At 33.4% G+C, this 13,405-nt stretch overlaps 1 protein-coding gene across 1 annotated transcript; it reads left to right on the top strand.

Moving 5' to 3' along the window:
- The first annotated feature begins 11,343 nt into the window (after positions 1-11,343).
- LOC127081840 (uncharacterized) lies at positions 11,344-11,946 on the top strand. Its single transcript, XM_051022068.1, has 2 exons — positions 11,344-11,592; positions 11,695-11,946. Exons 1-2 carry the CDS (start codon positions 11,344-11,346, stop codon positions 11,944-11,946), a joined length of 501 nt encoding a protein of 166 aa, XP_050878025.1.
- The last annotated feature ends 1,459 nt before the right edge of the window (positions 11,947-13,405 follow it).

Below are 13,405 nucleotides of genomic sequence, written 5' to 3'. Positions count from 1 at the left end.
ATTCAACTCCTCATATCTTTTTATATATTTAGAGTTAGTTGAAATTGAGGTCAGATTCGTGCTCTACGCCATTTTTCCTTCAGATCATGTCCTCATTTTTCATTTTCTTGATGGTGATGAGTGAACCAGTCCGGTGGACCTCACCTTAGAAGGTGCTCGGAGGTCCAGCGTCGGTGGTGTGCTGGATAGGTTCTGAGCCATTGATCTCTTTTAAAATGTTTTAATCTCACGCGTTGGTTTTAATTATCATCCCTGCAGCGCATTGACTTAGGTCTATTGCGGAACGCGCGCACTGATCCACTTGATCTACCACCTCAATTAATGAGGTAGATCAAGTGGTCCACATTTTTTCTGATTATTTGAATTTCATTTAATTTGTTTTATTTTCATTAATTCATATTAATTTTAATATTGATCCAAAAAATATGAGAGTTTCACTAAAAAATTTCAAATAATTTCCTCTTTCATATTTTGAATTAAAATTATTTTTTGGATCATTATTAATATTTTTCATGATTTAATTGATTTTATGAATATTTTTAATTGTTTAAAAATACTTTTAAGTCTTTAAAAATTCTAAAAAAAATTCTCCAAGGTCCTTTGACCTTGTTTGACCTATGATAACTCTCACGGCCATTTCTTTGGTGTTTTGATGAGGTTTTAGGAATTTGACAAACCATATTTAATTTAAATGCCTTATTTTAGCATTTTTAATTTTAAAAAATGCCAAATAATTGTGTTGACCTCTTGTGATGACTTGTGTAAGTTTGACTCTTGTTGTTGGGCCTTGGTCAAGGTTGATTTGACTTTGTTAAGTTAATATCATTGGATTTAGGGGATTGATGGAATGTACATTCCATCTTCCAAAATGAATGAATGATATTAATTTGGTAAAAATCCTCCTTTAACCAATTTGGGTTTTGATCCATTCCCCTCCCTCTTCATCTAATTCTCATTCTTTATGCATTCATCTCATTTGGCCTATGATATCTCTAAATCCTAAGGCTAGTTGATTGCAAAATCAAGATAAGTATGAATGAGATTAGGCCATCTCTTTTGCATATTCTTTTTGTGTGTGGTATGTTTCATGAGCATAGTCCATTATACTATGTCTCTAACATGCATTAACACCAAAGTTCTATTGCCCGACCTCAAATAGTTGTGACCTCTACATAAGTCCAATTACGATTGCTTAACATAGCACTAAATTTTGACACAAAAGGCATAGCATTCTAGTTAGTGAGATTGTAAGTCTCCCATATTTCATGGTATTGTATGGAAACTTGGCCTTTTTTCCTTCCTTTGGAAGATGTCTTGGTTCAAGGATCCATGCTTGTGATAAGTGGGTTGACTGTTCTCCAAAGAATGACTTAAAATGAAAAGCAAAAGCAAAGCAATACTAACTTCTAAATCATTAACAACTAACATTTAATTTCAAGCCATTTACTTTAGTGCAATTTAATTTTTAGCCTTTATTCATTTGCCATTATTCATACCATTCTAATTGTTTATGTTAATGCAATTTTCACGTTGTCCAGTTGGACCATATTGTGTGATATATCTTGCTTGTGTATATTTTGTTTGTTTGTGTGGTCTTTGACCATTAATGTACATAATAACAACAAAAACCCCTAAAAAAATTGTGTGGACTGTTGGCTTGATCTTGGACAATTAGACTTAGAATTTAGGCAACATTCCTATGCTAAAGGACTTGGCCAATGCCAACTTTTGTGAAACCAAATGCTTGAAATTTGAAACTTCATCTGTCACATCTTTGAAGATCCCTTTGAGTTTATCTGCAACATGATCCTTGTGAAGCTGTTAATTTGAACCTGTGACTTATGGAATTCATTTGCTACATGGGCAAATTTGAAGAAGATCATGGAGTGGCTAAGCTTGGATGTGACTATCTTTATTTGATGCCTTGCTCTTCAAGATTGATATAATATGCTTTGTGTGTTGCTTGATTCTAATGTCCAAGGGAATCTGGGTTTCTATATGACATTCTTGTCTATTGGATTGCTACCCATTGGTCAGATCTTTTCTCCGTATCCAGATTTCTCTTTTGTTTTATCTGTTTGTGGGTTTTGTTCGACCTTTTTCCCATTCCCTTTGGAAACAATAAAGATCGGTGGCGACTCTTGATTTTATGAGTTAAGTTAATCAATAGCTTAATCTCAAAACTTTCCCGTCGCGACATAACCTCCAATAGGATTTTTTTTCTTTCTCTTTTGCTTGATTACTTGATGGATTATATGAATGTAATGTTATTTTTATGAGATGAATTGACTAAAACTCATGCTCTGTAAATGTGGTGGTTATTGTTTATGTTAAATTGTTCCTAAGTATGATGTTTGGTATGAAATTTAGGGTTTTATAGCATGAATAAAATTTTCATTTTTGGTGATTAATGGATGGAGTAACATGTTAAACTAATGGAAAATAACATGATAATATATGTTAATTATGTATGTATCAATTCTGAGCTATTTGGGGATGTTTGGAATTGATTTGGGAGAGTTTTGAAGGTTCTGCAATGGCATAATCCATTTTTGCTTCTATTAACAGGGTGACAGGCGTCACATGCATGACGTCCTGGTCGTCATTTGTTTTGAGACGCTGATGGGCGTCAGTTGTCTGACAGAGAGACCGTCATGATCTCCAAGAAAGTGTAGGGCCTTTTCGGTCATCACATGGGTGATGGTTGATGGATGTGGGTGATGATGGGCATCACCTTAGTGATGGGTTATCAGTCATTGTGTCAATGAGTGTGTTTTGGCCTGCTGAGTTGGATTTATGATGTGGTTTTTTCGTGAGGTCAGTGGTTGGCTGTTGTTTGGTGTGTTTTGACGAATATTAATTGATTAATTGAATTGTGTAATTAATCGATCATAGTTAATTGATATTATATATAAATGAGTATTATGTGTAATGATGGGTATTTGTATAATATGTGAATATGTGTGGTAAATATTCAAGTATGTTATTGTGTGAATTATTGTACTTGCTTATTTATTAAATGTTGAGATGAGTAGTTCGGAGTGAGAACTAGTGGTGATGCATTGAATGCATACTTGTTTGTAGTCAGAGTGGAGTTGTATTCATTACTATGTTGATGTTGTCGTATGATTGTTTACGATCAGAGTGGGGTTGTATTCATTATTATGTTGTTCTCATTGCATTGATATATGTCATGCATCATATGTTATCGTTGTTGTGAAAGAGTCGAGTCACGAGTTCAGAGAGGGAACTCGTGACTTGTTCCAAGCTCAGAGTGGGAGTTTGGTGTTCAAATAGGGGACCTGGTTCGTATGAGGAACCAAACGTTTAGTAGGTACTGCATGCATGAGTTGTGAGTTCGGTTCAAAGAGGGGATCGCGACAAGTATGATTCAAGTCGATGTTGCATTGCGTTATATAAAGATTATACATATGACATGTTTGAGTGTTATTGAATACTCTTGTATGGAATTGTGCGAGTTTGGTTGTGATATGGGTGAAACGTGAATACATGATGTTGTGGTGCATAATTGATATGTGTATGATCATATAGTGCGTGAGTCTATCCTGATTGTTTTGTGCACGTTTATCATTTGAATGTATCATTACCCCTTTTATTTGATGTTATGTATGTGCTCCTTTGGAGTACAGACAATCAGGTACCTGAGTATGAGCTTGAGATTGAAGACAACGTTGTGCCTCTTTAGTTGCTTGTCGATCAAGTCTAATAGTTGGAGGGGGGAACGAGTTATTCTTTATTTGTTTTATGTTGCATATATTTCCTTTGCTTTTAATGATGAATCACTTTTCAAACTAACAAGGTTGTTGAGGTTTCAATGCCAACTATTTTCTAATTTTTCGTTGCTTATCAAATGATTTAGTTTTTAATTATGTGATTCAAATGTGAGTTTGATTATGTTGAGTAACATTCTATTTGGAGGATATTTGTGTTTTACATGTTTTATTTAATTATTTGTTGAGTCGGAAAGTAGGGTGTTACAGCTAGTACCTGTATACATGGGTAGCCATTGTCCTCCCTACTTATGAAGTGGTTGTGTTCGATATATTTTTGGCATGGCTAACTTGGGGGTCAACACGAGATAGCATATTTAGTTTGCGATTTTTTCTTTTTTATGAGCAACACGCTTTTGTAAAAGACGCATCTTATATTCACTCAAAATCTTAAGGTAATAGATGTGTAGATTCTCTCATTTATAAATGTTCAAGTCTCCACACTTTTAATCAATATAGAACTTCTCCAAACTACTAACATTTATTATTCTTAATAATTTTAAGTTTGTCAAAGAAATTGAATGGTGAAAAATCATAAATCAAATTGAGGGAAAGTATAAGAGTACCAGATTACAACGTACAAATAAATTTATATATAACATGTAACAACATTATTTCTTCAATTTAATTGTTACACTTATTTTGATAAGCTTTAATTGTTACACCTACACACACTCACAAAAACGATTGGTGCAAATAGCAAATAAAGGAGGTTTACACAACTTTCCTGGACAATCCTTGCTTGTTATGCAGGGATGTGTAGCTGCAATGTTTATAAACAGATTAATGTTATTAAAAAGCTAACAAACCAAATTTTTATATAAGATAAATTGAATATTTGAAAATATTGTAAAAACTAACTTACTTTTTTCGGCTGAAGCAAGAACCAGAGAAAGAAAGATGATCAATGCAAAACAAAAATATTGGATTGGAGTCATCTTTTTTATCTTTTACATATGATAAAAGGTGATATTTTTACTATTTTATAATAAAAAATATTGATGCACAAACCAAAAAATTGATGCTTAATTAACTTCAATTAAATAGTTTTTAACCTTTAAGAGCTGCAAGAAACCAATAATAAATTTGAAATAGAAGTAAAATGTCTTTAAAGTACGGGAAAGTGTAGTGTTTATCTCTTTTAACATATATTATTTATTTCACTTTTTATCTTTTTTATTGATGATAAAGTATATTAAATGATAAATAATATGGATGATTGATAAAAAAAAACAATTTGTAGAATAAATGCATTAAATTGGTGAGAGTTTATTTATAAGATTAAAGTTAAGAGTTTAATTGAAATACATTGACAATATAAAATGATTTTACACGATCAGTTAATTATAGACATTGGATATTAAAACAAGTTTGACTTTTATTTTAAAAATTTATAAAGTAATGCAAATAAGTGATGGTGATGAATATACAGTGTAAAATATTTTACACTGACAGTACATAATAATTAATCTCTAAAGTTAATCCAATTCAAATGTAAAAAGTTTCAAATATATATACTATCCAATGGCACACACTACTAATAAATTTTAATAAAATATTATATGTACTCAAACAATTAAAAAATATATTATACTACTAAAAAAATTCTTAAAAGTTACAAAATTTAAAGAATGTAACAATTGCCCTTAAGATGGAGTCTAATTGTTTGAGAGAAAAATCTATTTTATTGTGTGTTTGAAATAGAGATGGTGAATGATATGTCCGTCTTTAGATATGTTCTTAAAAAATTCATAGAAAAATAAGGTGGGACGGGATGAATATTTTGTAGAGTGTGGACTTAAAAATTCAAATTGTCTCGGAAAATACAAAGATAGGATATGGCAGGTCTCGGAAAAATAAATGTAGAAAAATCTCACTGCCCTGTGGCTTTGTTTTATTAATTGATTATTAATAATTGCGTGTGGAAATTAAGATTATACCAAAATAGCATGCAAGTGAACAACACATTGTTTTGTTATTCCTTTTTGGATAGCAAAATTAGTTTTTTTTAAAACTACCTTCATTGTCCTAAGTGAAACACCATTGTTATGCATGAGATTTTGCAGTCTCGGTAAAATATGCATTATTTCTAATGCTAAAAAAATTAAAAGTGTCAAAGACAAATAGTATAAAAACATATTAATTGTCGAAACATATTTTCTCATGCTTGACCATTTTCCTTGAAGTGACTTTGAGAGTTATTCGTCCCATAGTAAAACATATATTCTCCAGTCCTATTAGTTGAGAAACCTTAGTCAAGTCTACACATGTGTGTTTCCCTCCTATTCACCCATACACCATAACATTTGATGGTCTAAGTGTAGCTGTCATCTTTTGTGGGTCAGTCAAGAAATTCACATGCGTCACTTTCTTCACAAATACCACAACACGCTAAAATATATCAAATAAGACATCTCTAACAAAGTCGTGTTGGTATTTAAATCCTGAAAGCTCTTTACAAATAATGGCGTGTTCCCCAAATATATTCAAACACCCTTGTAGCAAATAGGACAAACCTAATCAACAATATACATCAATAGGGATAATAAAGAAAAAATCTTGATAATGTATTGCTTGCAAATAATAAAAAAAATCTTTGTGGCAAGACTTTGTGGCTTACTACACACAATTCAAGTCTTTGTGGCAAGACTTGGGAGAATATCGACCTGTCCACACATGCAATTATGGTGGAGTGCAACCTATCGTGGATCATCTTTAAATTGAGCATATTCTCACATTCTTAATGGGACTCAATGAATATTTCAATTAGGTTTGTGGCCAAATCCTCCTTATGGATCCCCTACCTTCTATTAATGTCATGTTATATATGGTTACTCAAGATGAGAAATAAATAGAGGTTACAACTATCATGAATCCTACTGAAACTCCTATTGCTTGTGTTGTTCAAACTAACAACACCAAGACATTCAAGAAAGATAAGCCAACTTGTGCTCATTATGGTGTTGTTGCCCACCTTAAGGAAAATTGCTTTAAACTTCATGGATATCCTCTAGGATACAAGAAACCTCAAAGCTTCAAGGCTGCAAATCAAAGCCCTAATATGAATGATCATGGCATTGCAGGCACTGCATGTAACACACTAAACCCGCAAAAATAACAATTTCTCTTTCTTATAAAATATCATGGAATTTAGAGATTATAAAACAAGGGTGTCACATCAATAATTACTCAACCTTTATTTCAAAATATATATTAAATTCAAAACATAGCAACCAAGGTCAATTACTCTGTTTAAGACACAATATAGCACTTAGTAAAGAATCTTAATCTCGGTGTTACATTATCAGAGCTACTCATTTATTATAAAGTAAACTAATAGCCGATTTAAGGTCCGACAAAACATGAAAGTAAATAATGGAAGTGGCTATCTACACCATCCTCCATAATCGAGCAACAGTAGTCACTCCTCAGTATCAACCTATGAATAAACTTTATAGGGATGCATATATATGATCATGGAAACAAGAAGGGATGAGAAATACATTCAATAAATATCAGTGGCATAATAACAACAAGGATAATCTATAGCATACATCTACTCAAGACACATTATACAACATCATGATACACATAATAATATGAATGCAATATTTATCTCCTATACTCCCATGCATGTGGTACCATTCTACAACACTGGACCGAAGTCCTACATCATCTGACCGATGTCCATCTTCGTTGTACCTAAGTCCATCATCATCAAACCAAGGTCCTTCATCGTCGAACCGAAGTTCATCATCGTCGAACTAAAGTCCTAACCTAAACTCCGATATACATGATGCATGAATCAAACAATGTAAACAACCTCCATCAAACCTCTTATGCCCATTATCAAGTACCAATCACAACACTGGACCAAAGTTACATCGTCGAACCAAAGTTCATCATCGTCGGTCCTCATGAACCCACCTCAATAACTATCCTTATAGATGTAAATAACACATCATTAATATTCATCGATTAATGGATATTCCTCAACATCTTGTAATCAAATACATCAAAATTCATCATAATATATTATTTTATAATTCTACGAGTTTACTCACATCATGCCTTACGCTCTAAGTTATCAAATACTAAACTTATATCCCCAATGTTGCATCACTTTCACATTTAGTTACTTTTAATTACTCAATTGTTAGGTTAAGTCTAACATATCAACACTAGTTCTCTCGAACCTAAACATATCAACACGTGAACATATCAACATTGCTTCGCCTTGAACCGTAACCCATCAACACACAATATTGCCTAATCACAAGGCAGTTAACAATTCAGTCATTAATAGTTAATCCTAGGGTTTCCCGAAAACTTACCCTTTGGTTTTACCCTTAGGAGTATAAACCCTTGATTTAACTATAAAATTGCATCACTATAATCAACAGGGTTACATACTCTAAATTGTCAAAACCTAATAGACACAATAAAAGGATAAAAACCCAATCCTAAAAGCCAAAGGATCAGATAAACAAATTGAAAAGTCTTAGAACACAAAAAAGCTGAGACATCTGACAAAAGTTTTGAAAAACCCCAATTTTTTTCCATGGTGTAGTAGGGCCTCCGCTGCCTCCGACCAATAGCGGTATGCCTTCGTGAACCGACCCAATTTTTTCCCATTGCGGTTCCAACACCTCACGATCGATTTCTGATTTTGGCTTTTTTCAATTTTCGGTCGATTTTTGAATTTTGTCAACTTTTTAACTTTTCCCAACTCTTCAACTTAATTTGACTTATTTCAAATTATTTTGAATTATTCTAATTATTTCGCTTCAACCTAACCTCTCGGCTACCGTTATTAATCAATAATATCATTCTAACTCCAAAGTAACTCATATCTATAGCTTAGTGTAACACCCTATTTTTCTAGAAATTATTGATATTAATTCATTATAATTTTATATGTGTATCTAGTTATTATTTATGTGATGATTGAGATGTGTTAGGGAAACAAGGGTTGATGACCCTTGGGTACAAAGTGCGGAGAGTTATTAGAGGTTGATAGATTTATTTATAATTATTTAATTGATTAAATTAATGGTTTAGTGTTATTATTTAAATGAAATAATAAAATAAAAGGAAATAATGAGTTTGAGGTAGAAATTGCAAATTGTAGAATATTAAAACAAATAATGTAAGTTAGTAATAAGTTGAGCTTTAGTGGAATATTAGAAAGATAGACATTAGGTTTTTAATTTAGGAGAAGAAAAGTGAAGAAAAAAATTTACGGTAGGTGAAACTTTTGCAATTGAAGAAAAAGAGGCAAGAGAAGAGAAAAGCAAGGAAAACCTCAGGAGAGCTCTAGGGAAGACAATAGCCAAACGCTTGGATTTTTCTGGAATTATAAGGTAAGGGTGGGAATTTGGTTCAATAATATGGATATGAATGAGATGGTAGAAGAATGTTTCATTCTTTTTGTATTGATAATGAATGTTGATACGTGTTTAATGAAATTTCTATTTTAAAGTGTTCATGTATGTTCACCATGGATGATGTTTGAAGGTTTTAGGGATTGATATAGTATATAGATCCATGATTATATGAAAATAAGTATTGATTAACATAGGTATGTTTATGACTAAATTAAAACCATAAAACATTTTTTGTAATGATTTCACGGACATTTTTGGAGTTGGAGAAGACGAAAATCGTGCTGGAAATTTCAAAAAAACAGTAACTTTTTGGTAACGCCTTCATGCACGGTTTTAATCATAACTTTCAACTCATAAATCATTTTTGGATGGGGTTTGAAGAGTTGGGTAGCTTAAATAGAGGGGTATAACTTTGTTCAATGGGTAAAATATTTTTGCCGATTTTTTCTTAGATATTTTGGGGTTGGAGAAGATGAAAATCATGCTGAAAATTTCAGGAAAAACATTAACTTTTTGGTAACGCCTTTGTGCACGATTTTGATAATAACTTCCAACTCGTAAATCATTTTGGAATGGGGTTTGAAGTGTTGGGTAGCTCAAAAAGAGGGATATAACTTTGTTTTTAGGGATAAAATATTTTTAACGATTTTATTAGAGATTGGTAGTAGGTGGAAATGAAGTGTATGATATGACGAATATGGACGAGGTCCGCATTGACAAATTATTTAATGTGTTGTGAATGATTGGGATATCATGTTTGATTATATTGGTGGTAGTCCAAAAGGGTGGATTACGTTACGTATGATTTCAATTTTGTGATCTATTGTGGATCACTAAATATTATTATAATGATTCTGTTAATTGCATTATTACCATATCATATATCTATTGTTGATATGTTGAAGGAGATAAGTCATAGGTCCGAAGGGGGATGAAAGACTTATTCAGAACTCAGAATGGGGAGTTCGGGATTCCGAAGGGGGGACCGAGTTTGCAAGAAGAACCAAATGTTGAATTGGTACCACATGCATATGAGTCGTTGTTGTTGTCGTGAGTCGCATAACATGAATAAATTATATGTGTGAAATATGACTATGCGTGATGATGGTGTTGTTGTATGTGATGCTGATGATAATTTGGGCCTGAGAATATGATATGTTATTATGCATGATTGTGTAGATGTTGTACTCTATTTTATATTCTATGTTGTTATTATTAAAATGAATTCTCACCCCTTCTGTTTGAATATTGTCATTACATGGGCATCATGTAGATACTCAAGAGTAGAGACGTTGTTGTGAGTGAAAGTTAGCTCCTGGAGCTATTTATTTTAGTTTATTCATGTTAGCTTTGGTTATTCTCTAATATGTAACACCAGGGAGTGAATTGTTTATTTTATGTTGAAATTTCCTAAGAGACAATGCATGCTCTCGTATTTGTTTTATGTTTTGGTGTGATAGCACATGGAGAAGACTCACGAGTCAGTGCTTTTAATTTTTTTATGAAAAATATTCTGAGATATTAAATTGGTATGGTTTTTTTTGTTATGATTCCGCTGCAAAGATATTCATATGAGTTGGATGTCGTGTAAACATCCTAAGTGCAAATGTATGCAGTAAAATGTTTTGTTGTAACCCGTGTTACGAAGCAGGCTATGGTTATTGTGAGTGACACCCAAAGTGATTGTATTTCATTAATTAATTTCTTTGATAATTACGCGTGAGTTTTTAAGGTGTTACATAGTGGTATTAGAGCAGATCGGTCAGTCTGGCCAGGTTGTTTAATTATGTTTGTTTCCTAGTATGAGACATATGTGTAAAAACACTATCGATGCTTATTTTAATTTCTATTTGTAGGTTGGGAATGAAACAAGTGGGGGAGAAGCATATGCTTCTCTTGTATTTTCCAACTGTAGAGAGCTTGGACATCATGTTGCCGCATGCGAGAGTGCAGTGTTGGCTAGTTCAACTGTTTTGAGAATATTGTGTTTTTCCTGAACCCGAAGAGAGATCGGATTCAAGGATGGTGTCGGTTGGGAAAATGATGTGATCCTTGAGGGAGGACGGCTATGTGTTCTCGTTGTTCGCTTCCTTGTGAGGGGAAGGCGATGCTTTGGCTAAAGATGAGTCAGTGGTGTGTTGAATATCCTGGCATGTTTCCTAAGGATGTGTACGGTTTGTCTTTTGTTGGAACAAGTTGATGTTGTTCTTGGAATGAATTGGTTGGAGTTAAACCAAGTGTTTACCAATTGTTTCGATAGGTCGATACAGTTTCTTGAATCCAAAGAGGATGTGGATTCGAGATTCCTAGCTACTGGTACAATTGGGATGTCTTTGAGGGAGAACGATCAGGTATTGTTGAGATTTTCTTATCGGAGAGTAGGGAGAAATGTGAAGGATATTGATATGAAAGTGGTGCGTGTTTCCTGATGTTTTCTTGAAGATATCCATGATTTTCCTCCGGAGCATGAATATGAGTTCGATGGAGGTGAATAGTTGATGTTTGTATATGCTAAGCAAGTGAGAGAGACCATGAAGGATGGGGCGCAAGTGTTTGTGATGTTAGCTTCATTGGAATTCAAAGGCAAGAGAGTAGTTCGTGATCTTCCTGCAATGTGTGAATTTCTGAGGGTGTTTCCTGAAGACATTGGTAATTTACCACCAGACCGAGAGATTGATTTTAGTATTGACTTGGTACCCGGTATTAGTCCTATTTTTATGGCTTTGTACGAAATATTTGCTTCTGAGTTGAGCGAGCTAAAGAAATAGATGGAAGAGTTACTTGAGAAGATATTTATTCGACCAAGTGTTTTTCCTTGGAATGTGTCAATATCGTTAGTAAAGAAGAAGGATGATAGCATGAGGTTGTGTGTTAACTATCGACATCTGAACAAGGTGATGATTAAGAATAAATATCCTCTTCCGAGAATCGAGAATTTAACGAATCAATTAGTCGATGCTCGTGTTTTCAGTAAAATTGATTTGCAGTTGGGTTACCATCATATTTGAGTGAAAGAAAAAGATATTCTAAAGACTGCATTCAGAATGAGATATGATCACTATGAGTATTTTGTGATGTCGTTTGGTGTGACCAATGCACCAAGTGTGTTTATGCAGTATATGAATAAGACTTTTCATCAATACATGAATACGTTCATGGTGGTATTCATTGACGGCATTCTAATTTATTCGAAGACTAATGAAGAGCATGCTGAGAATATGAGAATTGTGTTGGAGTTGTTGAAAGAGAAGAAATTATATGTTAAGTTATCTAAGTGTGAGTTTTGGTTAAGAGAAGTAAGTTTTCTTGGCCACATAAATTTTAGTGGTTGTATTGTGGTTGATCCTTCGAAGGTTGATGATGTGTTGGGGTGGGAGACTCTGAAGTCTGTTACGGAGATTAAAAGTTTCCTTCAGTTAGATGGTTATTATTGTAGATTCATATAAGGTTTTTCAAAGTTGGAAATGCCTCTAACTCAGTTGACTCAAAGGAGAAACACTTGTTGTGTACAACGAACCTTTTGTTGTGTATTCTGATGCTTCTAAGATGGGTCAAGGTGGTGTGTTGATGCAGAATGGAAAAGTTATGGCTTATGCATCAAGAAAACTTAGAGTTCATTAGAAGAACTATCCTATGCATGACTTAGAGTTGGTCCCCGTTGTGTTCGCACTTAAAATTTGGAGACATTATCTGTTTGGATCTAGATTTGAAGTATTCAATGATTATAAGAGATTGAAGTACCTATTCGATTAGAATGATTTAAATATGAGGTAGAGGAGATGGCTTGAATTGTTGAAGGATTGTGATTTTGGTTTGAATTACCATCCTGGTAAAGCCAATGTAGTGGCTGACGCACTAAGTTGGAAGATGTTGCATATGTCGACATTGATGGCTAGAGAGTTAGAGCTAATCGAAGAATTTAGATATTTGAGTTTGGTTTCTGAATTTACATTGCATATGTCTGATTTGGAATTGGTAGATTGTTTGGCTTTAATCAATCAAGGTCGAGGTGGTGATTTCAAGATTGATGATAATGGTGTTATAAAATTATGTGACAAAATTTGTGTTCTTGATGTGCCTGAACTCAATAAGAGTATTCTTGAATAAGGACATCGAAGTGGTATGAGTATTTATCCAAGTGCTACAAATATGTACCAGGATTTGAGAAAGATATTTTTATGGCGTGGGATGAAGAAAGAGATTGCAAAGTTTGTGTATGTGTGTCGT

This window comes from Lathyrus oleraceus, chromosome 5 (assembly GCF_024323335.1).
Source record: "Lathyrus oleraceus cultivar Zhongwan6 chromosome 5, CAAS_Psat_ZW6_1.0, whole genome shotgun sequence".
NCBI lineage: Eukaryota > Viridiplantae > Streptophyta > Magnoliopsida > Fabales > Fabaceae > Lathyrus > Lathyrus oleraceus.
The sequence above is the reverse complement of the archived record's forward strand: the minus strand, read 5'-3'. Positions and strand labels throughout refer to the sequence as shown.

Bases quoted from the DNA above. Each gene is read 5' to 3' on its own strand.
- LOC127081840 (XM_051022068.1), top strand. From the start codon at position 11,344: ATGTGTACGGTTTGTCTTTTGTTGGAACAAGTTGATGTTGTTCTTGGA. The intron at 11,593-11,694 runs GTGCGTGTTTCC...GTATATGCTAAG, and splicing joins AGGATATTGATATGAAAGTG to CAAGTGAGAGAGACCATGAA.